Here is a 26869-nt window from a genome sequence, read left to right as displayed (position 1 = left end):
GAGACCTCACTCTGATGAATATTCCCTGGCGTCTGAGGTTCTCTGTTAGTCCAGTGTTTTAGACTCAGAGTTCCCACCACGGGAGCTTTGGCCTGACCCCTGGCTCGTGAACCAAGATCCCACAAGATGCAGAGGGTTTCAAGAAAAAAAAAAAAAAAAGGAGAACAATAATAAACAGTAAAAAATAAAATTAAACTCAGAAACTAACAAATATGTTAGAAAGTATATAAAAATAAAAATATAGATGAAACAACAACTGGAAGGTAAAACAGGACCACAGTATTAAAAAAGAGGAAAAGAAAAAATAAAAGGTGGAAAAGGCCTTGGCTGTGGACATCAGGGTTTAAGCAGTGGCGGGGTTTGGGCACTGGGTGGGGCCTATGGTTAGGGCTCACAGGGCTGGAACACACCCTGAGGTGTGTGAAGGGTAGGGCTTAGGCTCAAGCCTGAAAAGGGGCCCAGGTCTCTGGTCTCAGAGGGTGGGGGCCCAACCTAGAAGCCCAGCAGGCTTCCCAGACCTGAGTAGGTGGGGCAAACATTCTCTGCTCCTCTCCAGCTCCTCTGGTCCTGGAGGGCTCCTCCTGCCTGCCTCTCCTGTTCTCCCCCCTGGCCTCCTTCCTATGCTCCCAGGACCAATGCAGCCTGGAGGGGGCCTCTGAGGGGATAGGACCTGGCCCAAGAGCCAGGCAGACTTCCCCAGCCGATTGGGCAGGGGAAACTCTCAGTGTGCTACCCCCTGATCCAAGCCCCTGAGGGTCCCTCCAAACATGGGGAACCCCTCCCTCTCAGTCACCCCTCAGGGGTGCTGGTCCTGTCCAGCCTTCACTTCTCCTCCCCACTCAGGCCCCGCATGTCCTACTGGTTTGCTTGGGGGTTCCTCCTTTCTCCGTGGGCATCAAGGTCCCCCACTAGAGTCCAGCAGGCACCCTAGTTGTGGGGAGACATGAATTCTATATCTTCCCAAGCCGCCATCTTGACTCTGCCTCTCCATTCATCTGTTGATGCACACTTAGGTTGTTTCCATATCTTGGCTATTGTAAATAATGCTGCTGTGAACATTAGAATTAGTGTTTTCACTTTTAATAAAATATTTACCCAGTAGTGAAATTGCTGGATCACATGGTAGTTCTATTTTCAGTTTTTCGAGGAACCTCCATACTGTTTTCCACAGTGGCTGCACCAATTTACATTCCCACCAACACTGTATGAGGCTTCTTTTTTCTCCACTTCCTTGCCAAAACTTGTTATTTATGGTCTTTTTGATGCTAGCCATTCTGAAAGGTGTGAAGTGATATCTCATTGTGGTTTTGATTTGCATTTCTCTGATGATTAGTGATGTCGAGCATCTTTTCAGGTACCTGTTGGCCATCTGCATTTCCTCTTTGGAAAAATGTCTATTTGGGTTTTCTGCCTGTTTTTTAATTGAGTTGTCTGGTTGTTGTTGTTTTTGATATTGAGTTGCATGAGCTATTTATATATGTTGGATATTAACCCCTTATTGGTCATATCATTTGCAAATATTTTCTTCTATTCAGTAGGGTGTCTTTTTGTTTTGTCAATGGTTTCCTTTGCTGTGCAAAAGCTTTTAAGTTTAATTAGGTCTATCTGTTCATTTTTGCTTTTGTTTCCTTTGCCTTAGGCAACAGATCCAAAAAAATATTGTCATGATTTATGTCAGAGAGTGTTCTGCCTATGTTTTCTTCTAGGTGTTTTATGGTTTCTCGTCTTACATTTAGGTTGTTAATCCATTTTGAGTTTATTTTTGTATATGGTGTGTGAAAATGTTCTAATTTCATTCTTTTAGATGTAGCTGTCCAGTTTTTCCAGCGTCAGTTACTGAAGAGAATGTCTTTTCTACATTGTATATTCTTGCCTCCTTTGTCATAGACTACTTGACCCTAAGTGCATGGGTTTCTTTCTGGGCTTTTTTTTTTTTTTTTTTTTTTTGCGGTACGCAGGCCTCTCACTGTTGTGGCCTCTCCCATTGTGGAGCACAGGCTCTGGACATGCAGGCTCAGAGGCCATGGCTCACGGGCCCAGCCGCTCTGCAGCATGTGGTATCTTCCCAGACCGGGGCACAAACCCGTGTCCCCTGCATCGGCAGGCGGACTCTCAACCACTGCGCCACCAGGGAAGCCCTCTATTCTATTTTTGTAGCTTTGTAGTATAGTATGTCTGTGTGACTGTTTTTGTAGCTTTGTAGTATAGTATGAAATCAAGGAATATAATACCTTCAACTTTGTTCTTTCTCAAGACTGTCTTGGCTATTCCAAGTCTTTTGTGTTTCCACACAAATTTTAAGATTATTTGTTCTATTTCAATGAAAAATGCCATTGGTATTTTGATAGGGATTACATTGAATCTGTAGATTGCCTTGGATAGCGTGGTCATTTTAACAATATTAATTCTTCCAATTCATGAACACAGTGTATCTTTCCATTTGTTTGTGTCATCTTCAGTTTCTCTCATCAGTGTCTTATAGTTTTCCTAGTACAGGTCTTTAACCTCCTTAGGTAGGTTTATTCCTAGATATTTTATTCTTTTTGATGCAATGGTAAATGGAATTGTTTCCTTAATTTCTCTTTTTTGATAGTTTGTTGTTAGTGTATAGAAATGCAACAGATTTCAGTATATTAATTTTGTGTCCTGCAACTTTACCAAATTCATTGACTAGCTCTAGCAGTTTTCTAGGAGTGTCTTTAGGATTTTCTACGTATATTATTATGTTATTTGCAAACAGTAACAGTTTTACTTCTTCCCTTTCAATTTGGATGCCTTTTATATGTATTTCTTCTTGTCTGTTTGCTGTGGCTAGGACTTCCAACACAATGTTAAATAAAAATGGTGACAATGGGCATCCTTGTCTTGTTCCTGATCTTAGAGGAAATGCTTTCAGCTTTTCACCATTGGGTATGTTGTTAGCTGTGGGTTTGTCATATATGGCCTTTATTATGTTGAGGTGTGTCCCCTCTATGCCCACTTTTTAATTATAAATGGATTTTGAATTTTGTCACAATGTTCTTCTGCATCTATTGAGGTGATCATATGGTTTTTATTCTTCAGTTTGTTAATGTGGTGTATCATATTGATTGATTTGCAGATGTTGAAAAATCCTTACATCCCTGGGATAAATCCCAATTTATCATGGTGTATATATCTTTTACTGTATTGTTGGATTCAGTTTGCTAATATTTTGTTGAGGATTTTTCCATCTATGTTCATCAGTGACATTGGACCATAATTTCCTTTTTTGTGATATCTTTGTCAGCTTTTAGTATCAGGGTGATGTTGGCCTCATAGAATGAGTTTGGAAGCATTCCTTTCTCTGCAATTAGTTGGAATGGTTTGAGAAGGATAGGTGTTAACTCTTCTCTAAACGTTTGGTAGAATTCCCCTTTGAAGCCATCAGGTCCTGGACTTTTGTTTTTGTGGAGTTTTTAGATTACTGATTTGATTTCATTATGGGTAGTTGGTCTGTTCCTATTTCTTCCTAGTTCAGTCTTTGGAGATTGTACATTTGTAGGTATTTTTCCATTTCTTCTATGTTGTCCAATTTATCGGCATATAGTTGTTTGTATTAATCTCTTATGATCCTTTATATTTCTGTGGTGTTGGTTTAACTTCTCTTTGTTTTACTTATGATTTTTATTGGCTTGGGTCCACTCACTTTTTTTCTTGATTAGTCTGGTGAAAGGTTTCTCAATTTTCTTTTTCTTTTCAAAGAACCAGCTCTTAATTTCATTGATCTTTTCTATTTTTTTGTTTAGTCTCTATTGCAGTTATTTATTCTCTGATCTTTAGGATGTTTTTTCCTTCTACTTATTTTGGATTTTATTTATTCTTCTTTTTTTTTTTTTTTTTGTTCCTTTAGGTGTAAGGTTAGGATGTTTACTTTAGATGTTTTTTGGTTCCTAAGGTAAGCTTATATCACTATAAACTTCCCTTTTAGAACTGCTTTTGCTGTGTCTATAGATTTTTGGATCATGGTGTTTTCATTTTCATTTGTCTCCAGATATTTTTTAAATTCTCCTATGATTTCTTCAGTGATCCATTGGTTGCTTAGCAGTATACTGTTTAGGCTCCACATGTTTGTGTTTTTTGCAGTTTATTTTTCTACTAGTTGATTTCTAGTCTTATAGTGTTGTGGTCAGAAAAGATGCTTGATATGGTTTCAAATTTCTTAAATTTATTGGGTTTGTTTTGTAGCCTAGTATATGATCCATCTTGGAGAAATGTTCCATGAGCACTTCTGTACAGCACAATGTATATTCTGCTGCTTTTGGATGGAATGTTCTATATATGTCAATTAAGTACGTCTGGTCTAATGTGTCTTTTAGGGCCGGTGTTTCCTTATTGATTTTCTGTCCAGATGATTTGTCCACTGATGTAAGTGGAGTGTTAAAATCCCCTACTCTTGTGTTACTGTCAATTTCTCCCTTTATGTCTGTTCATATTTGCTTTATGTATTTAGGTGCTACTATATTGAGTCTATATATATTTACTATTGTTATATCTTCTTCTTGGATTGATCCCTTGATCATTAGGTCATGTCTTTCTTTCTCTCTTGTTACAGTCTTCATTTTAAAGTCTATTTTGCCTGATATAAGTATTGCTACCCTGGATTTGTTTTATTTCCATTTGCATGGAATACTTTTTTCCATCCCCCTCACTTTTAGTCTATGTGTGTCTTTAGAGCTAGTGGGTCTCTTGGAAGTAGCATATATATGGATCTTGGTTTGTAGCCATTCAACCACTCTATGTCTTTTGATTGGAGCGTTTAGTCTTTATTCATTTAAAGTAGTTATTGATAAGTGTGTACTTATTGTCATTTTGTTAATTGTTTTCAGATTTGGGGGGTAATTCTTTTTAGTTTTCCTTTTTTCTTCTTTTGTTCTCTTCCCTGTGACTGATGACTCTCTTTATTGTTATGTTTGTATTCCTTTCTCTTCTGTGTGTGTATGTAATATAGATTTTTGATTTCTGGTTACTGTGAGGTTTATATAATCAAACTATCTGTATGTATTTGTGTGATTAATTTGCTGATCTCTTAATTTCAAAAGAATTTTATAAACCCTGCTTTTTTATTCCTCTTGTGCCTCAATTTCTGTTTTTGACATCATATTTTATATCATTTTGTTTTCTATATTTCATTACTACTTATTGTGTATATAGATAATTTTACTACTTCTGTTTTTTACCTTCCTACTACCTTTGTATGTGGTTGATTTACTACCTTTACTGTGTATTTTCCTTTACCAATTAACTTTTTACTTTTGTAAGTTTTGTGTTTCTAGTTGTGGGTTTTTCTTTTCCACTGAGAGAAGTCCCATTAACATTTCTTGTAAATCTGGCTTGGTGGTGCTGAACTCTTTTAGCTTCATTAGGTCTGTAAAACTTCTGATATGTTCATCAAATATGAATGGGAGACTTGCCAGTTAGAGTATACTTGGTTGTCGGTTTTCCCCTTTCAACAGTTTAAATATATTGTGCCACTCCCTCTGGCCTGCAATTTCTACTGAAAAGTCAGCTCATGGCCTTATGGGAGTTCCCTTGTATGTTTCTTGTTGTTTTCCCTTGTGGTTTAATATTCGCTCTTTATCTTTAATTTTTGCTATTTTAATTACAATGTATGTTGATGTGGTCCCCCTCAGGGGTTATCAGGGCTAGTGCCAGTCACCCGTATGCAGACCAGATCCTGAGATCTCTGGATGCAGAGCTGTGGGTGTCCCGAAGCTGGTGTCAGCCCACTAGTGGGTGGGATTGGATCCTGGGGCCACTGGCTGAGGGGCTCAAGGTGTCCCCTTGGCCTGTAGTTGGCCTGCTGTTGTGCATGGCTGGAGCCCAGTGGGGTCCCAGAGCTGATGCCAGCCTGCTGATGTATTGGTTGGGTCCTGACAAGGCAGCTGAGGGGCTGCAGTGTTCCTGGGGCTGCTGCGCAGTAGATCCTGGGGCTGGTGTCTGCCCACTGGTGGGTGGAGCTGGGTCTCTGGCTGCAGGGCCCTATGATTTCCTGGGACTAGTGCCCGCACACTGGTGTGCAGGGCTGGGTCCCAGGCCCACTGGTGGACAAGGACGTCCAGGGGCAACTGTCGGCTCAGGTGGTCTTAAGTCAGGCTGCCTGCTGGTGGGTGGGGCTGTGTCCCTGCTTGCCTAGATGCTTGGCCTGAGGCATCCAAGTGCTGGTGCCTATAGGCTGGTGGGTGGGGGTAGGGCTGGATCCCAAGGCTAATAAGCTAGAGGGAGAATTCCAAAATGGTGCTTCCCAGCACCAGAGTCCATGTGGTAGAATGAACTCCCCCAAATTGCTACCAGCAGTGTCAGTGTCCCCAGGATGAGATCCAGTTGCCTCTTGCCTCCCTGGGACTCTCCAAAATCAGCAGGTAGGTCTGACCCAGACTTCTTTCAAATTTCTGCTCTTCCCTGGGTCCCAGTGGTTGTGAGATTTTATGTGCACCCTTTAAGATGCAGTTCCTATATCCCACAAACCTCTGGGTCTCCTGAAAGTAAGCCCCACTGGCCTTAAAGCCAAATGTTCTAGGGGCTTGTCTTCCTGGTGCAGAACTCCTGGGCTGGGGAGCCTGATGTGGGGCTCAGATTCCTTGCTCCTTGGGCAGAACCTCTGCAAATGTAATTAGCCTCCCAATTGTGGGTTGATCACCCGGCAATATGGGTTTTTACTGTACTATGTCTCAGCCATCTTGTGGTTCCTTCTTTATATCATTAGTTGTAGAAGATATTTTCTGGTAGATTCTGGTATTTCTCACCAATAGTTCCTCTGTAAATAGTTATAATTTTGGTGTGCCTGTGAGAGGAGGTGAGCTCAGGGTCTTTCTACTCCACCATTATGTTTAATCTCTCAATGTTATCTTCTTTGATAAGAGCAATATTGAATATTAACAAGATCTTAATTCTTCCTAGATTAATTTATGAATTTAAGGTAATACAAAATATTTCAATAATTTTTTTAGGTGTGGAGGATATCTTATAAAATAATTCTAAATTTTATCTGGGTAAACAATAAATTTTGAAAAAGTAAGAGGTATTGCTCTCTCAGATATTAAAACATACTAAACAGTTTCATTGGTATAGTATATAGATGACATGCATAACAATTTCAGCAAAGAATCAGAGAAAATTATACCTCATAGTTACCTGAAATAAAAAGAACTAAGTGGCTAGAGAAAGATTATAGGATGAGGCTTTCATGACTCACTGAGAAACTTTCTATACTGTTTAAATTTTCTCACTGTGGATATGTATTAACTACTGTGAAAAAATGTGAAAAGTGATTAATCAGGATGGGGGGATTATTTGTCTTTTTTGTTTGCTTCCTTTTATACTTTCTCTTTAAAAAGAATGCAGTATATAGTTGACCCTTGAACAACAAGGGTTTGAACTGCACAAGTCCATGTACATGTGGATTTTTTTCACTATATATGCACTACAGTACTATATGATACACAGTTGGTTGAACCTGAGGATGCAGAGCCACAGACATGTGGATTTTGGAGGGTCTGTGTCCCTATCCCCAGCTTTGTTCAAGGGTCAACTGTCAATGCAGGAAAAAAACCCCAAAAAGAACACTCTAGATGGAAAGAGATCATTGTCCGTATAAATATTTCACATGTGATAAAGGAGAGGCCTAAAACAGAGGGAAGTGGGAGAAGCAGTTGCTAAATAGGGTTATAGGAAGGAGACAGTGACTCAGAATTCAGGGAGCTCCTCACATCATATCATATCACAAAATAAATTCCAGTTAGCTAAAATTGTTAAATGCTAAAAATCATCATTAAATTTAAAAACTCTAAGAAATTAAAGAATTTCATCTTATGTTGTGGGGAATGACTTTCCAACCTTATGAAGAATGAGAAATGTTTGCACAGGTTGACTACTCACTGTCAAAACTGATGAACAGATATGAACCCAAACTGGATGTGCATGTGTGTGTAGACAGTAGAAAAGCACTTCTACAAGTTGACCCCAAAATTCTACTTCTTCTAAGAAGCCACTATACAAATATGATCAGCTATCAGGACTAAGATTTATTTTTTATTTATTTATTTTTTTCGGTACGCGGGCCTCTCACTGCTGTGGCCTCTCGCATTGCGGAGCACAGGCTCCGGACGCGCAGGCCCAGCGGCCATGGCTCACGGGCCCAGCTGCTCCGTGGCATGCGGGATCCTCCCGGACCGGGGCACGAACCGGTATCCCCTGCATCGGCAGGCGAACTCTCAACCACTGCGCCACCAGGGAAGCCCAGGACTAAGATTTATTTTCATGTATGTTCAGTGTAATAATAATTTTGTAACAAATTTGATATTCCTATTATTAGGAGGAATGGCTTACTATATTATTTTACAACTATGCAGTGGAATAGTATGCAGCCCTCATTCAATCATTCAACAAATATGGGAGTGCCCACTCTGTGCCTCCTTGTTCTAGACTGAGGAAACAGTGAGAACTGGACAGATAATAAACAGCACAATATTGCATAGAGCTGACAGTCTACCATATCAGGGTAGCAGGTTCCTTTCCCCTTCAGGACCCTGATATCCCTCTATCACCACTTCCCCATGGGACAGGAGACCTGACCAACATTGGTCTTTCTCTGTTTCTACTTCAGTCCTGGGCAAGAAGAAAGCTCACCACACACTCACCAGTAGATGCTTTGCTTCCACTGGAGACTGTACCATGACACCTGTCAGCTTGTCCTGCTCCTGGTCTTCTAGGTCCTTCTTGGGCACCAGAATGGACAGCAAATCTCTGTTGATCAGCATGTTGTTATGGGCATTGTCCAGAGCCCCAGGACCTCTTGGGGGACAGGAGCAGCAGAAAAAGACCTTGGGAAGGCAAGGAGCTGATTCAGGAGTCCATACCCACAGATCCCTGCAGCGTCTGGGGGAACATGGTGGGCTCTGCCTCCTTACCTACTCCCGTTTGTCCCCCCCGAGGTGGGCACAGACTCAACACATCCAGGGTTCTGCTGATGGCACCAGGACCCTAGTGCTGTGCTAAGGGGGGTTCAGCACCCTTGCCTGACACCCCCCCATACCCCAGGGTGCATCCAGGGTTATGGGGTGAGGGCGTCTCACAAGCAGGAAGAGGGACAGGGCTAGCACTGCCAACCAGCCTTAGAGCTGCTCTCAACAGGCCAGTTGCTCTCCTACTGTCAGCCCAGAGCCCTCAGGCCACTTGAGAGAGCCAGGGACAACAGCATAGGACAAACTGGGGACCGTGTCCACCCAGGGCCAAACAGTTACTGAGGGCCTGATGCCACCAGGTCCTGGAGAAACCAACTCACCCTGTCCATGCACTTAGGGTCCACACCACCACCTAGAAGAGAAGAGGCATCCGCCTGAGCCGTGGGGAACGCCCTCTTGCAGCACCTCCCTCCCCAGGGACAGTGCCAGGGACAGGGTGTGGGCTGGGGGCTCAGACACTGAACAAGGAGCCCCGGGCCTGGTGACAGGGAGCGGGCCATTCCAAACCTGGAGAACCCTCGGGGAGGGAGAAGAGAAGGGGGAAAATGAAACCCATGTAAAATCTCTGTGGGGTTCTGCTGAACGACCCTCTCCCCTGACTCTTGTCACCCAGTCAAGGTGCTGACCACCTCTCTGCCCTGGCTGGGGGTCCTAAAGACATTAAGAACTGACCCTGCTCCCCGCCCACCATACTTGGCCAGGGGGAAGAGGGGACCGTCGCTGAGATGGGGGACTCATGCGATCCCGGCTTCGTAGGAGCAGGTGAGGTGGGAGGTGGAGGTGGATCCCGGGGAACAAGATCAGAGCCAAGCCAGGAGGACTGGGGAGATGGAGGAGGGGGCCAGCACCTCCCCCTTCCCTCCCAGAACCTCACCTTGAATGCAGAACCGCCAGAAAAGATATATGATCACCAGCAGCAGGAGACAGACAGGTGTAATTACAGCTACAACTGTGATCACCAGCTGTGAAGTGTCTGAGGAGGCAGAGGGAGTGGTGGGCAGTCTTGGGCGCATGGTCACTGTCTCACCAGGAACCGGGGCCTCCCCACTGGCCTGGGTACCTGATTTTTGGTCCACACATTTGAGGTCACTGAAGGGGTTACAGGGCTTGGCCATAACCATCCCATCAGGGCACCTGGGTACAGACACAGGGAGGACATGGAGGGGATCCGTCAGGGAAAGCTGGCCAGATGAGGAGAAAGAGGGAACAATCTCTCACCCAGTGTTCCCTGACAAGACAGTGGAGGAGGGACGGGCTCCTACTGTCTTCAGGGCAGGGTCCCTTCAGTCCCCCTTTTTGGGGAGAAGGATCTGGGCTTGTGCACTCCAGCCCCCAGGGCTCCTGCTGAGTGTTCAGAGCTGCCCCTTCAGGAGCTGGGCCTTCTCTGCAAGGCCTGCACTGGCCTCCCTGGGCTGCAGGGGAAGCCTATGTGAGGGGGCATCTCATCCAAGTCAAGGGTCAGAAGGGTTTGGGCACAAGCCAAGCCTCATCCTCCAGTCAAACTTTAATACAAGGATCCTCTTGTCCTCCACCTGTTGACTCTTCCTACCAATCGCAGCCAGCACTGGAGCGTCAGAGGAGAGCAAATTACTATTGGCCCCTATGTCCCTAAATAGGAAAGATTCATTCCCTCTTATTGGGGGAATGAGGGCTGGATGTGAGGTCAGCTGAGTTGGCTCAGGGCTTTAAAGGAACCTTGAAGGAGCTACATGCTCAATCTTATTATGACTTGGCTGTGGGCACTTTTGTATTCATGGGCCCTTTCCTGCATAAAAAAATATTAAAGGTTCCATTTTATGACTGAATTGTTATAAAGATGAATATAAGCCCAGCTGCATTCTACTCATTTTTTCCCCTCTTGATATCTTTTTTTTAAAGAAATTAAAACTTCTGTTGACTGCATCATGGATCTAATCAGTGGCCTATTGTGTCCAATAGAAAAGCCGACCTGGCCAAAGGGAAGCGGTGCTAAGGAGGTGTGGGAAGATGCAGGGGGCAGTGCAGGGACATGCAGATGGATGGGGAGGGGCTGCTGCAGGCTCAGGAGACCCCACCAGCACAGGGACGGAAGCTTCCCTGGGGCGGAAGCGAGGCTCTGTAGTGTTTCCCTTGAACTGTTGGGAACCACCTAGGCTCCCACGTCTCACCCAGTGCTGCACTTCTGGCAGAACTCAGGTGAGTCTTCTTCATGGAAAGTTCCAGGTTTGCACTGACACTGTGTGTCCTTAGTCGCCGTGCAAGGGGTCCTCTCTTCTTCACCTGAAGACAAAGGATAAGGTTTGGGGATGTGTTTCCCTTGCGTGACCCTCGACCCTTCTTCACCAACCAAACACCCACCCACTCAGCTCTCCTCAGTTCACTGTAGCTTTGGGGGTCAAATTCTGCAGCAACACATGTGGGGCACATAAAGGACAGCCCCTGTTCACCTGTCACCAATACTCAGAGGTGTGAGAAAAGGACCATGATTCATTATTTAATGCATTAGGACAAGGAGGGAAATCTTATAGCTCACAGGGTCAGTAGGAAGGGCCAGGTATAATCTGAGAGACCCTGGATGGAGAGGAACCCTTGGGTGACTTCCCAAAACCTAGCCCTGCTGGAGAGGTAGAGGGGCCCTAAGTTGTAAAGGCTGAGAGAGGCCAAGTCCCTGCCAGGAGCACAGAGCACAGGGCTAAGAGGGGCCTGGCCCAGGACTAGACCCACGTCAAAGCTCAAACCTAGCACTTTTCCACTTGGCCAGGCCTTTTCTTATGCTGTAACTATACATATCCCATCCCTCTCCCCCATCAAAGGACAGATTACTTTCCCACCACTTTCATCTGATGATTTAAAAGATTTACATACTATGTGGCATGCATTATAAAAATAATTTCTATTTTTTGTATTGACCTAAGACATAATCATAAAACAGGGTATGATGAAGACCAAGAAGGACTGGAATTGGAATCCAGATGTCCTGATTCCATGTTGGATACAATTCCCACCTCATCATGCCTGCACTTGTTATGGGTCCCCATGTTCTGTACCTGATTTACAGATTGTACATGGTAAGCAGGAAGGGAGCATATTCCAGTGATTAGTAAAGTCCACTCCATTTGTACAGGATATACAGTTTTCTCCACCTTCTGATACATGGTATCCTGGGAAGGGAGAGAAAATCTGGTAAATGAATCCCCACAGGATTCCCAGGGGCTGGCAGTGGTGACTGGGAGACTCCTCTTTTGGCCATCAACAGAATCCAAATGGGGAAATTCATTTTACCTGGCATCAGCCAGTTCATCAATTCTGCATCTACTATATACCCTTGACTAACAATGCAGCATAAATATATTACAAGTCAATAAAAAATTCAAATATTATAGGAGCCACGTTAAAAGAGCAGAAGGAAACAGCTCAAATTAATTTTAATAATGCATTTTAATCAATATATTCAAAATAATATCACTTAAAGATGTAATAAACATAAAACAGTCGAATATTTTACATTCATTTTTCAAAGTATGTCTTAGAATACAGGGATTATTTCTCCCTTACATCACTCACTATTCGGAGTGGCCATATTTCAAGTGCTCAGTAGTCACATGGACCTAGTGACTACTAAATTGGACAGCACCATCAGGTCCCTAGAGAGTCACAGAAGAAAGTCTTAATCCCTGTCCTCAATGAGGTCCAGGTCAGTGGAAGACACAAACAAGATCAGAAGTAATATGACAATCACAGACAAGCCTTCAGTTAAAGTTCATGCCATCCTCCAAAACAATGGAAAGAAAAATGGGTCCTGTATGTAAAGAGTCAAAGAAAGATCCAGAGAAAGTGTGGCTTTGTGCCTTGGAATACAGAGGCATTCTCCAGGCACTGAGGTGAGACCTTGCAGGAGCTGCTGCTGCCTGGGAACGTATGTCCCGAATCATACAAAAATTGTTTTTGGCTTATTTCACATAGCACAGGTTTTTGAGGTTCATCCATGTTGTAACATGTGTCAGAATTTCATTCTTTTTTCAGGCTGAATAATATTCCATTGCATGTGTATAAAACATTTAGTTTATCTATTCATGCATGAATGGACACTTGGGCTTCTTCCACTTCTTGGCTATGATGAATATTGCTATGACCATGGGTGTACTAATATCTCCTTGAGACCTCATTTTTAATTCTTTTGGATATATACCCAGTAGCAGGATTGCTGGATCATATGGTATTTCTAGTTTTTAATATTTTGAGGAGCCACCATACTGTTTTCCACAACAGATGCACAATTTTTACAATCTCACAACAGTGTACATGGATTGCAATTTTCCACCTCCTCACCAACACATTATTTTCTGTTTTGCAATAGTAACCGTCAAATTGGTATGAGGTGATAACTCACTGTGGTTTTAATTTGCATTTCTCTTATGATTAATGATGTTGAGCATCTTCCCGTATGCTTGTTGGCCATTTGTATATCATCTGTGAAGAAATGTCTAGTTAAGTCCTTTGCCCATTTTTTTTTTTTTTTTTTTTTTTTTTGCGGTACGCGGGCCTCTCACTGCTGCGGCCTCTCCCGTTGCGGAGCACAGGCTTGGGACGTGCAGGCTCAGCGGCCATGGCTCACGGGCCCAGCCGCTCCGCGGCATGTGGGATCCTCCCAGACCGGGTCACGAACCCGTGTCCCCTGCCTCGGCAGGCGGACTCCCAACCACTGCGCCACCAGGGAAGCCCTCTTTGCCCATTTTTAAATTGGGATGTTTGTCTTTTTGTTCTTGAGTTGTAGGATTGATTTATATGTTCTAGGTATTAAACCCTTATCAGTTATTTGATTCACAAATATCTTCTCACATTCTATTGATTGTTTCCTTTGATGCACAGTTTTAAATTTTGATGTACAGAAAGTCCCCTACATACGAACATTCAAGTTGCGAACTTTCAAAGATATGAACATGCTTTTGGATGTCCAATCACGTAAGTTAGTTCATGTGTTTGGCATACATCGTCACGTGCGTGCATCCTCTACAAGTGGTTGTGCTTTTGTGTATTTTATTGTACATACTATATAGAATACAGTAGTACAGTATCTTTATTTCAAGCCCAGGATGTCCGGAAGCAAGCATAAAAGCAGCAGTGATGTATCTGGTACTAAGAAGCGCCAAGCGATAATGATGGAAAGAAAAGTGAAAATAATTGAGAGAGTGGAGCAACAAGACGAAGAAGAAGTAACTGAAGAACTGAAGAGTTTCATGATGCAGGAAATGGCAAGGGGATTTTCTTTACTTGAGGAGGCACTGTTAGTTTTTGAGGCACAGGATCTGAACGTAGATTGGTACACAAAGGCTGCAGCAGCCGTTCAGAGTGCAATCCAGGACTACTGTGTCATCTCTGATGAGAAAAAAAAAGGGCTACTACCCAGACATCACTGGATCAGTTTTTCAAGAGGGTAGCTAGAATTAAATCTAGCAAGGAATGCGAACCTGCAGCCAAAGGCCCCAGGAATGATCTCTGCCCATCAGTGGGCTGGCACTAGCCCTGTGAACACCTGGGCCCCAGCCCTGCCCACCAGCAGGCTGACATCAGCTCTGAGACATCTTAGGCCCCTCAGCCACTCTCTCTGGGATCCAGCCACACTCATCAGTGGGCTGACACCAGCTTTGGGACACCCCAGACCCTGTAGCTAGCCATGTCAGGAACTGGTCCCACTTCTCAGCAGTTGACTCTAGCTCTGGGACCCCTGGTCCCACAACCAGCCACCCTGGGACCTTGCTCCAACCACCAGTGGGCCAGAACTAGGCCTGGAATTCCTGGGGCTTCACAGCCAGCCACCTTGTGTCCCAGCCCTGCCCACCAGTGGCGAGCAGACACCACATTAGGCAGGGACTAGCAGCCAAGTGGACTGAGGGCCAGCCATGCCTACCAGCCCACCCATAGTAGTCAGCCTGCCACAACAGAAGGGCCCACACAGCACACATGGGGGCACCCCTAGAGCATATAGCTCCAGTGATGATAGGGGAGTGTGCTGCTGGGACATAGGACATCTCCTACAAAAGGTCATTTCTCCAAGATTGGGAAATGTAACCAACATACAAATATATAGAAATAAAAACAGTGAATTAGTAAAATGAGGTGACTGAGGAATATGTTCCAAATGAAGGACCAAGATAAAACCCCAGAATAATTAAGTGAAAATAGAGATAAGCAACCTACCCAATAAAGAGTTCAAGGTAATGATCACAAAGATGATAAAAGAACTTGGGAGAAGAGTGAATGGACACAATGAGATTTAACAAAGAGTTAGAAAATATAAAGGAGAACCAAACAGAGCTGAAGAATATAATAACTGAAATAAAAAATATATTAGAAGGAAGCAACAATAGATTAGATGATACAGAGGAATGGATCAGTGAACTGGAAGACAGAGTAGTAGAAATTACTCAAGTTGCACAAAAAAGAAAAAAGAATTTAAAAATACAGGACATTTTAAGAGACCTTGGACAACATCAAGTGTACTAAATTTGCATTATAGGGGTCTCAGAAGGAGACTAGAAAGAGGAAAAGGTACAGAGAACAAACTTGAAGTCATAATAGCTGAAAATTTCCCTAACCTGGGAAAGGAAACAGACATCCTGGTTCAGGAAGCACAGAGGGTCCCAAACAGGATAAATGCAAAGAGAACCACATAAGGACACTGAAATTAAAATGGCAAAAATTAAAGATAAAGAGAGAGTATTAAAAGCAGCAAGGGAAAAGCAACAAGTTACACACAAGGGAACTCCCATAAGACTATCAACTGACTCTTCAGCAGAAACTCTGTAGGGCAGAAAGGAGTGGCACAATACATTTAAAGTGATAAAAGGGAAAAAACGACAATGAAGAAAACTCTACTTGGCAAGGCTATCATTCAGATTTGAAGGAGATATCAAAAGTTTTACAGACAAGCAAAATCTAAATGACTTCAGCACCTCCAAACCAGTTTTACAAGAAATGTTAATGGACTTCTCTCAGCATAATAGAAAAGACCACAACTAGAAACAGGAATATTTTGAAAGTAAAAAGCTAATTGATAAAGGCAAATATACAGTAAAGGTTGTAAATCCACTTATAAAACCAGTAGGAAGGCTAAAAGACAAAAGAAGTAAAATCATCTATATCCACCATAAGTAATTAAGAGATACACAAAACAAAAAGATGTAAAATATGATGTCAAAAAAAGTAAAGATTGGGGGTTGGAGAGTAAAAATACAGTTGCACTGTTGTTAAACTGTGTTCAAATTTAAGAGAGCATCAACTTAATCATACACACACACACACACACACACACACACACACATAGATTGCTGTATATAAGCCTCATGGTAACCATATTTCAAAAATTTGTATTAGATACACACACGAAGGGAAAGTAATCCAAACAAAACACTGAAGATAGTCATCAAATCACAGGGAAGAGAGGAAAAGAAGAACAAAGGAACAAAAAACTACAAAACAACGCCAAAACAACAAAATGTCAATGCATACATATCTATTGATAATTACTTTAAATGTAAATGGACTAAATGCTCCAGTCTGCTGCTTACAAGAGACTCACTGCAGCACTAAAGACATTCACACTGAAAGTGAGGGGCTGAGAAAAGGTATTCCATGCAAATGGAAAAGAAAAGAAAGCCAGGGTAGCAATATTAATATCAGACAAAATAGGCTTTAAAACACAGACTGTTATAAGAGACAAAGAAGGACATTATATAATGATCAAAGGATCAATCCAAGAGGATGATATAACAATTATAAATATATATGCACTCAACATAGGAGCATCTAAATATATAAGGCAAATATTAACAGACACAAAAGGAGAAAATGGCAGTAACAAATTTAGTAAGGGATTTTAACACCCCACTTACATCAATGGACAGATCATCCAGACAGAAAATCAATAAGGAAACACTGACCTTAAATGATACATTAGATCCCATCTAATAGATATATAGAGAGAACATTCCATCCAAAAGCAACAGAATACACATTCTTTTCAAATGCACATGGAACATTCTCCAGGATAGATCACATGCTAGGCCACAAAAGAATTCTTGGTAAATTTACAAAAATTGACATTTTATCAATCACCCTTTCCTATCACAACGCTATGAGACCAGAAATCAACTACAAGAAAAAAAACTGCAAAAAACATAAACAAGTTGAGGATAAATAATACAATACAAAGCAAGCAATGGATCACTGAAGAAATCAAAGAGGAAATTTAAAAATACCTGGAGACAAATGAAAATGAAAACACAATGACCCAAAATGTATGGGATGCAGCAAAAGCAGTCTAAGAGGGAAGTTTATAGCAATTCAACCTCACCTCAGGAAACAAGAAAAATCTCAAATAAACAACCTAACCTTACACCTAAAGGGGCTAGAAAAAGAACAAACAAAACCCAAAGTTAGTAGAAGGAAAGAAATCATGAAGATCAGATCAGAAATAAATGTAATAGAGATTTTAAAAACAATAGAAAAAAATCAATGAAACTAAGAGCTGGTTCTTTGAAAAGATAAACAAAATTGATAAACCTTTAGCCAAACGCATTAAGAAAAAAAGAGAAAGGGCCCAAATCTATAAAATCAGGAATGAAAAAGGAAAAGGTACAACTGACACCACAGAAGTACAAAAGATCACAAGAGATTACAACAAATAGTTATAGAGCAATAAAATAGAAAAACCTAAAAAAAAAGAAAAAAGAAAAAATCCTAGAAATGTCCAATCTCTCAAGACTGAATCAGGCAGAAATAGAAATTTTGAAGAGACCAATTACCCATAATGAAATTAAATCAATAATTTAAAAATTCCAACAAACAAAAGTCCAGGACCAGATAGCTTCACAGGGGAATTCTACCAAACATCTAGAGAAGAGTTAACACTCATCCTTCTCAAACTATTCCAAAAAATTGCAGAGGAAGAAATACTTCTGAACTCGTACTATGAGGCCAGCATTACCCTGATACAAAAAACAGACAAATATATGGGAAAAATTACAGTCCAATATCACTGATGAACATAGATGCAAAAATCCTTGGTAAAATATAAGTAAACTGAATCCAACAATACATTCAAAGGATCATACACCATGATCAATTGAGATTTATCCCAAGGTTGCAAAGATGGCTCAATACACGATGTAATACACCACATTAACAAACTGAAGAATAAAAACCATCTCAATAGATTCAGAAAAAGCTTTTGACAAAATTCAACCTCCATATATGATAAAAACTCTCAACAAAGTGGATATAGAGGGTACACACCTCAATATTATAAAGGCCATATATGACAAGCCCACAACCACCATCATACTCCATGGTGAAAAGCTGAAAGCATTTCCTCTAAGATCAGGAACAAGAAAAGGATGCCCACTCTTGTCCCTTTTATTCAACATACTACTGGAAGTTCTAGCCATAGCAATCAGACAAGAAAAAGAAATAAAAGGCATCCAAATTGGAAGAGAAGAAGCAAAACTGTCACTGTTTGCCGATGACATGATATTATACATAGAAAATTCTGAAGACATCACCAAAAAACTGCTAGAGCTCATCAATGAATTCTGTAAAGTTGCAGGATACACAATTACTGTAGAGAAATCTGTTCTGTTTTTATGCACTACCAATGAACTATCAGAAATAGAAATTATGAAAACAATCCCATTTACTATTGCATCAAAAAGAATAAAATAACTAGGAATACATCTCAGTAAGGAGGTAAATGAAATGTACTTGGAAAACTATAAGACATCGATGAAAGAAACTGAAGACAACACAAAAAGATGCAAAGATATACTATGGTCATATGTTGGAAGAATTAATATTGTTAAAATGACAACACTACCTGAGGAAATCTACAGATTCAATGCAATTCCTATCAAAACACCAGTGACATTTTTCACAGAAATAGAAAAAATAATTCTAAAATTTTTAATGAAACACAAAAGTCCCCAAATAGCCAAAAACAATTTTGATAAAGAACAAAGCTGGAGGTATCACACTCCTTGATTTCAAAATATACTACAAAGCTACAGCCATCAAAACAGTATGGTACTGGCACAAAAACAGACACATAGATCAATGAAATAGAATAGAGAGTCCAGAAATAAACCCACACTTATATAGACAATTAATCTATGACAAAAGAGGCAAGAATATACAATGGGAACAAACATGCCTCTTCAATAAATGGTGTTGGGAAAACTGTAAGGCTACATATAAACTGGACTACCTTCTCACACCATATAAAAATTTAAATTCAAAATGGTTTAAAGACACTAATGTAACACCTGAAACCATAAAACCTTCAGAAGAAAACTTCAGGGGTTCACTCTTTGACATCAGTCTTAGCAATATTTTTTTGGATACATCTCCTCAGGCAAGGGAAACAAAAGCATAAACAAATGGGACTATATCAAACTAGGATATATTTTTTGATATAATATATATAAATATATATATTTTTCCTTTGGTCCCTCACTCCTCTCCTACTTGGATAACTGTGGTAATTCAAAAACTAATACATACCAATGAGTGCTTACCCCCTTGGGGGTGGTGCATGCATTTATCAGCTCAAAAGCAACCAGGTCAGCCTCCCCACTAGCCTCAGTGAGGGCAGTGCTGCCGGCTTCAGTGACTCTAGGTAACCTCGGCCCATTGCAGGCCCCATGGGGGCCATGACCCATTCAAATGTCTGCCCTATCAACTTTTGATGGTAGTAGCTGCCTGGACAGTGGTGACCATGGGTGATGGGGAATCAGGGTTTGAATCCAGAGAGGGAGCCAAGGAAAGCAGCAGGCATGCAAATTACCCACTCCCAACCTGGGGAAGTAGTATCGAAAAAAGTAAAAAAAAACACAAACCCAACACGTAAGACATGATTCATCACATATAAGGGATTCTCAATAAGGTTATTAGCTGATTTCTCATTAGAAATAATGGAGGCCAGAAGGCAGTGGAGGGAAAAATACAAAGTGCTAAAGGAAAAAAAACAAAAACAAGAAACAACTTGTCAACCATGAAGTTCTATATCCAGCAGACTGCTAGCCGATTTCTGGATTTTGGACTTGCCAGCTTCCACAACTGCATGAGCAATTCTTGAAAATAAATCTCTGTCTATACATACAATCTCTATTGGATCTTTTTCTCTGGATAATTCTTACTAAAACAAATTTTTGGTACTTTGAGAGATTCTAGCAGAACAGAATCTTAAGGATGATGGGTTAGAATTGGTTCTCTAATCTGATTAGACTTAAACACACTGATGCCTTTATTTCCTATAATGAAGAGTGCATGGCCAAGGGGGAGGGGAGTGGGAGAGGGTTGGATTGGGAGTTTGGGAATAGCAGATACAAACTGGTATATATAGAATGGATAAACAATAAGGTCCTATTGTGTGGCACAGGGAGGTATATTCAATATCCGGTGATAAACCATAATGGAAAACAATATGAAAAAGAAAGTATATATATATGTATAACTGAGTCACTTGCCATACAGCTGTAATTAACACATTATAATTCAACTGTACTTCAATAAAAAATAAATTAAGAAAAAAGAGTGCACAGATAGTCCATGGATTGATGTTACAATAGAGGATATGCAAAATATCACCACTGGATCTTCTAATCAAATAAGAGACAAGGTCTCTTATAGGCACATGAAAAGATGCTCAACATTGCTAATTATTAGAGACATGCAAATCAAAACAATGAGATATCACCTCACACCAGTAAGAATGGCTATCATTTAAAAATCTACAAACAATAAATGCTGGAGAGGGTGTGGAGAAAAAGGAATCCTTCTGTACTGTTCGTGGGAATGTAAATTGGTACAGACACTATGGAGAACAGTATGGAGGTTTAAAAAAAATAAAAATAGAGCTACTGTATGATCCAGCAATCCCACTCCTGGGCACATATCTGGAGAAAAACATTGTTCGAAAGGGTACATTCACTCTAATGTTCATTGCAGCACTGTTTACAATAGCCAAGACACAAAAGCAACCTAAATGTCCATCAACACATGAATGGGTAAAGAAGATGTGGTACATATATACAATGGAGTATTACCCAGCCATGAAAAAGAACAAAATAGTGACATCTGCAGCAACGTGGATGGACCTGGAGATTATCTTACTAAGTGAAGTAAGTCAGACAGAGAAAGACAAATATCATATTATATTGATTATATGCAGAATCTTTAAAAAAAAGTGATACAAATGAACTTATTTACAAAACAGAAACAGACTCACAGACTTAGAAAATGAACTTATGATTACTGGGGGGAAGGGTGCAGTGGGGAGGGATAGACTGGGAATTTGGGATTGACATGTACACACTGCTATATTTAAAATAGATAACCAACAAGAACCTACTGTAAAAAAAAAATTTAAATTCAGAAGTAAAAGTGCAATTTCTCCCCTTTACAAAGTCTTAGAGGTTAACACTATAAAGAGTTTTTGATGAATATCCTTTTTAGACCTTCTCTTTTTTTTTTTTTTTTTGTGGTACGCGGGCCTCTCACTGTCGTGGTCTCTCCGGTTGCAGAGCACAGGCTCCGGACGCACAGGTTCAGCGGCCATGGCTCACGCGCCCAGCCACTCCGCCGTATGTGGGATCTTCCCGGACCAGGGCGCAAACCCATGTCCCCTGCATCGTCAGGCGGACTCTCAACCACTGTGCCACCAGGGAAGCCCCTTTAGACCTTCTCTTATGTGTACTACCTTTATAACTAAAAAAAGGTATTAAAAATATCAATAGACATGGAATAGCTTTACTACACTTGCATTTTCATAGTTTAGTTTCACACTTTGCTTCTGTGATCCAGCTATGAAGATGGTAACTTGGAAAATTTTTTTATTATAAACTCTAATAAAATGTTAAAAGTGAAAAATAAAAGAGACAAGGTCTAGTTGACCATTTATATTTATAATACCTTTTATATCTTTATATTTTAAAGGTATATTTTATTTTACTATTTTAATAACTTTTGGAATTTCTTTTAAAAATTGTGGTAAAAATATACAGCTTTCAATTTACCATCTTCACCGGTTTTTTTTTGTTTGTTTTTTTTTTTGCTGTACACGGGCCTCTCACTGTTGTGGCCTCTCCCGTTGCGGAGCACAGGCTCTGGACGCACAGGCTCAGCAGCCATGGCTCACAGGCCTAGCCACTCCGCGGCATGTGGGATCTTCCCGGACCGGGGTACGAACCCGTGTCCCCTGCATCAGCAGGCGGACTCCCAACCACTGCACCACCAGGGAAGCCCCATCTTCACCATTTTTAAGTGTACATTTCAGTAGTGTTAAGTATATTCACAGTGTATGTTGTACAACAGATCTCTAGAACTTTCATCTTACAAAATAGAAACTCTGTATCTGTTAGGACTAATTCCCTGCCCCACTCTCCCCAGCCCTTGGCAATCATCTTCCTACTTTCTGTTTCTATGATTTTGAGTACTTTAAATACTTTCTATGAGTGTAACCGTACAGTATTTGTCCTTTTGCGACTGGCTACTTGTTGTAGCATGTGACAGGATTTCCCTCCTTTCCAAGGCTGCATAATATTCGATTGTGTGTATATAACACATTTTCTTTATCCATTCAACTGTTGGTGAACATTTGGGTTGTTCTCACCTCTTGGCTATTGTGAATAATGCAGCTCATATATGAAGGAGTATGCAAATATCTGTTTGAGATCCTGCTTTCAATTCTTTCGGTTATATTCCCAGAAGTGGAATTGGTGGATCATATGGTGATTCTATTTTAATCTTTCTTTAGGAGTCTTCATACTGTTTTCCATAATGACTGCATCATTTTATATTCCTACCAATAGTGCACAAGGACTCCAGTCCTTCCACATCCTCACCAACACTTGTCATTTTCTGTTCTTTTGATAGTGGCCATCCTAATGGATGTAAAGTGATATCTCATTGTGGTTTTGATTTGCATTTCTCTTATGATTAGTGAAGTTGAGCATCTTTTCATATGTTCATTAACCATTTTTTTTTGCCTTCTTTGGAGAATTGTCTATCCAAGAACTTTGCGCATTTTTAAATTAGGTTATCTTTGTTGTGTTGTTGAGTGGTAAAAGTTCCTTATATACCCTGGATATTAACCCCTTATCAGATATACAACTTGCAAATATTTTCTCCCATTCAGTAGGCTGTCTTCTCACTCTTGATTGTTTCCTATGATGCACAGTTTCAGAGTTTTATGTAGTTCCATTTGTCTTTTTTTTGTTTTTGTTGCTGATTCCTTTGAACATTGTTATAAAACTAATGAACAAAGTGAGATTGGCTGCCTGCTTTTAATTTTGCTGGACACAATGGGGGTAGAAAACAATAAGCTCAAGGATTTTAATTCCCAGCTTAAGCACTGCATAAATGACATGAGAGCTTCTATGTCTGCCCTGAAAGAGACACTTATTTCCTGTAGCTGCAGAGGTGAGTGTGCTGAAAACCAAACCCAGTATCTAGTGGCTGAATCACAATACAAATTGTTCAGTACACGCCAAAAGAGCTGCTTGATTTTTCCAATTTAAATAGAATCTCGGGAATATGTGTGGGATGGATATTAAGGTTGTGAAATAATGGTAGAAAGAACATAAAGTTGGATTAGGCCACATTTATTGATATGGGTCAACTAATGTTGCAATTTGGGAGTTACAAAGGGCTCTAATTGTTTGTTTCTTCAGTTTGTTGGCTGGCTGAAACATTGACTAAAAAGTAGCTCACGGTAAATGAAGTTGAAATGCCAGACCTGCCTTGGTATACTACAGAGGAAGGGAAAGACTCAAAGAGATTGGAATGTTAGAGTGGGTTTGACATTTAAGACCTGCTCACACACTCTGGGATGTTCCAGAGGACACATCTTTCACTAGTACTCTGGGAAATAAATTTGTGAAGGGTCCCTAGCATCCTTGAAGAGCTCTGTGATTGCTCTTCTCTGTAGACCAGAAAGTACTATGGGAACTGCGGCTACTGAACTGGGAAATCTAAATGTAATGAGGGTAATTGGATCCCAGGGTGGCAGGGGCCAAGTGGTGGCACTCAGTGGCCAAACGTAAGCTGGGTGTGGTTATTAAATGGACAGCAGTCAAAGTAGTGCTCAGAATAGTCTTACTTGCAGAAACCTATGACATTGGTGGGTTGATCATGGCATTCCTAGAACTGAAATACATAGAAAAGTCTACTAAATTTGTACAAGATATGTATAAGTAGAAAAATTCTAGGTCAAGTGATCAAAAGTCTAACTTGAATCATAAAAACAGAGTCATGTCCCCTCAATCAATTCCCATCCTGTTTACAGACCTAGAACTCTTCAAATGAAGGAGAATCTGGGTACCCTTGAGGAAAAACCCTGGTATACTGCCAAAAGTTTATATTGTTAATCTTTCTCTGAGCTTTCCCCAAAGGGACCTACAGCCTTTTACCAGACTGACTGTGCTTTGGGGAAAAGGAAATAATCAGACCTTTCAGAGATCACTGGACATTGGCTCTGAACTGACACCAATTCCAGAAGACCCAAAACATCACTATGGTCCACATCTCAGAATAGGGGCTTATGAAGGTCTGGTGAACAATGGAGTTTTAGTTCAGGTCCATCTCACAGTGGGTCCAGTGGGCCCCCAAATACATCCTGCCATGATTTCTCCAGTTCTGAAATGCATAATTGGAAGAGACATACTCAGCAACTGGCAGAATCCCCATATTAATGTTTCCTGAGATGTAGAATGAGGGCTATTAGGTGGGAAAGACCAAGCGCAAGCCACTAGAACTGCCTCTACCTAGAAAAATAGTAAACCAAAAGCAATACTGCATTTCTGGAGAGACTGCAGAAATCAGTGCCACCATCCAGGACTTGAAGGGTGCATCCCCATGCATTTTGTCTATCTGGCCCGTGCAGAAGACAGATGGATCTTGGAGAATGACAGTGGATTATTGTAAGTTTAACCATTGCAACTGCAGCACCAGATGTGGTTTCACTGCAAAAGCAAATTAACACATCCTCTGGTACCTGGTATGCAGCCATTGATCTGACAAATGCTTTTTTCTTCATATTTGTTAGTAAAGACCACCAACCAGCAAGTCGAGCAATATACCTACACTGTCCTGCCTCAGAGGTACATCAGCCCTCCAGTCCTGTGTCATAACATAATTCACAAGGTCTTGATGTCCTTTCCCTTATACACAACATCAACACTGGTTCATTACATTGATAATGTTATGCTGATTGGATCTAGTGAGCAAGGAGTAGTAAGTACTCTGGTAAGATGTTTGTATATTAAAGAGTGGGAAAGAAATCCAACAAAAATTCAGGGGCCTTCTGCCTCATTGAAATGTCTAGGGGTCCAGTGGTGTGGGGCATGTTGAGATATCCTTTCCAAGGTAAAGGATAGGCTGTTCCCTCTCGCTCCCCCTACAACCGAGAAAGAGGTACAACATTTAATGGGCCTCTTTCAGTTTTAGAGGCAACATATTCCTCATTTTGATGTGTTATTCCAGCCTATTACTGAGTGACCCAAAAAGCTGCTAATTTTGAGCAGTGCCCAGAACAAGAGAATGCTGTGCAGGTTGATTACACTGGACCACTTCCATCATGAAAAGGGGCATCATTTTGTTCTTACTGGAATAGACACTCTGAAGACGAATCTACCTTTCCTACATGCAATGCTTCTTTCAAAAGTACCATCCATGGACTTACAGAATACCTATCCACCACTGTGGTATGCCTCACACCATCGATCTGACCAAGGAACTCACGTGACAGTAAGTGAAGTGCAGCAATGAGCCCATGCTCAAGGAATTCCCTGGTCTTATGCTCTCCACCATCTTGAATCATCTGGCTTGATAGAATGGTGGAATGACCTTTCAAAGACTCAGTTACAATGCCATCTAGATGGCAATACCTTGTAAGATTGGGACAAGGTTTTCCATAAGGCCATATATGCTCTGAATCAGCATCCAATGTGTAATATTTTCTTCCATGGCCAGCATTCATGGATCCAGGAACCAAGGAGTGGAAATGGGAGTGTTACTACTCACTATTACCGCTAACTATACAGTAGCCAAAATTTTGCTTCTTGTTCCCATGACTTTATGCTCTACTGGCCTAGAGGGTTAGTTCTAAAGGGAGGAATGCTTCCACCAGAAGACACAACGATGATTCAATTGAACTGGCAGTTAAGAATGCCACCCAGCCACGTAGGGCTCTTCATGTCTCTGAATTAGCAGGCAAAGAAGTTACTGTACTGACCCTGACTGCCAAGGGGAAATTGAACTACTGCTACACAATGAAGGTAAGGAAGATCGTGTCTAGAATCCAAAAGATCCCTTAGGGTGTTTCTTAGAATTACCGTGCATTGTGATTAAAGTCAATGGAAATCTGTAACAATTCGATTCAGGCAGGACTAATGGCTTAGACCCCTCAGGAATGAAGGCTTGTCTCACTCTAATATGCACAGCATATATGCATATGATCAGCTAAGAAGCTTGCTGAGGGCAGGGAAAATGGAATGGGTAGTAGAAGATGGTTTAAATACCAGCTACGACTGCATGACCAGTTACGGAAACAAGGGTTGTAATTGTTATAAATGTCTTCTTTACTATGTTATGCTTGTACTTTTGTATTTATATATGTTAAGCAAATATCTTTGCTTTCTTCCCTCTCTTATCCCCTTATCATATAAGATATATTGACTTTATATCATAGTATTTAAGTATTGTTAACTTACATCATAGTATTTAAGTTATGAGATAACATGGAGAAGAGTATAAGTCACCCAAGGACATTGCATCCTCTTCTAAAGAAAATATAGGTGTGTTTTCAGATGTATGCAGCAGTGTTGGATCATGTTAGAACTATGACCTTGTTATTGTCT

General features: G+C 41.0%; 1 protein-coding gene and 1 long non-coding RNA gene across 2 annotated transcripts in view; one reads left to right on the top strand and one right to left on the bottom strand.

Annotated features, from left to right (window-relative positions):
* The window catches only part of LOC141278941 (uncharacterized), a 124438-nt gene that overhangs the window by 65555 nt on the left and 32014 nt on the right, over positions 1-26869 (top strand). The gene's annotated exons all lie outside the window — the stretch shown is intronic.
* The window catches only part of LOC101326346 (tumor necrosis factor receptor superfamily member 10A-like), a 49311-nt gene that overhangs the window by 10563 nt on the left and 11879 nt on the right, over positions 1-26869 (bottom strand). The window contains exons 3-8 of the mRNA XM_033857667.2: positions 12008-12121; positions 11129-11240; positions 10042-10115; positions 9856-9954; positions 9302-9333; positions 8658-8840 (exon numbers count right to left, since the gene is read on the bottom strand). Of these exons, the coding sequence (XP_033713558.1) occupies positions 8658-8840; positions 9302-9333; positions 9856-9954; positions 10042-10115; positions 11129-11240; positions 12008-12121 (614 nt within the window). The remainder of the gene's footprint in view (positions 1-8657; positions 8841-9301; positions 9334-9855; positions 9955-10041; positions 10116-11128; positions 11241-12007; positions 12122-26869) is intronic.

Source organism: Tursiops truncatus, chromosome 6, assembly GCF_011762595.2.
Source record: "Tursiops truncatus isolate mTurTru1 chromosome 6, mTurTru1.mat.Y, whole genome shotgun sequence".
In the NCBI taxonomy this organism is placed as follows: Eukaryota; Metazoa; Chordata; class Mammalia; order Artiodactyla; family Delphinidae; genus Tursiops; species Tursiops truncatus.
The sequence above is the reverse complement of the archived record's forward strand: the minus strand, read 5'-3'. Positions and strand labels throughout refer to the sequence as shown.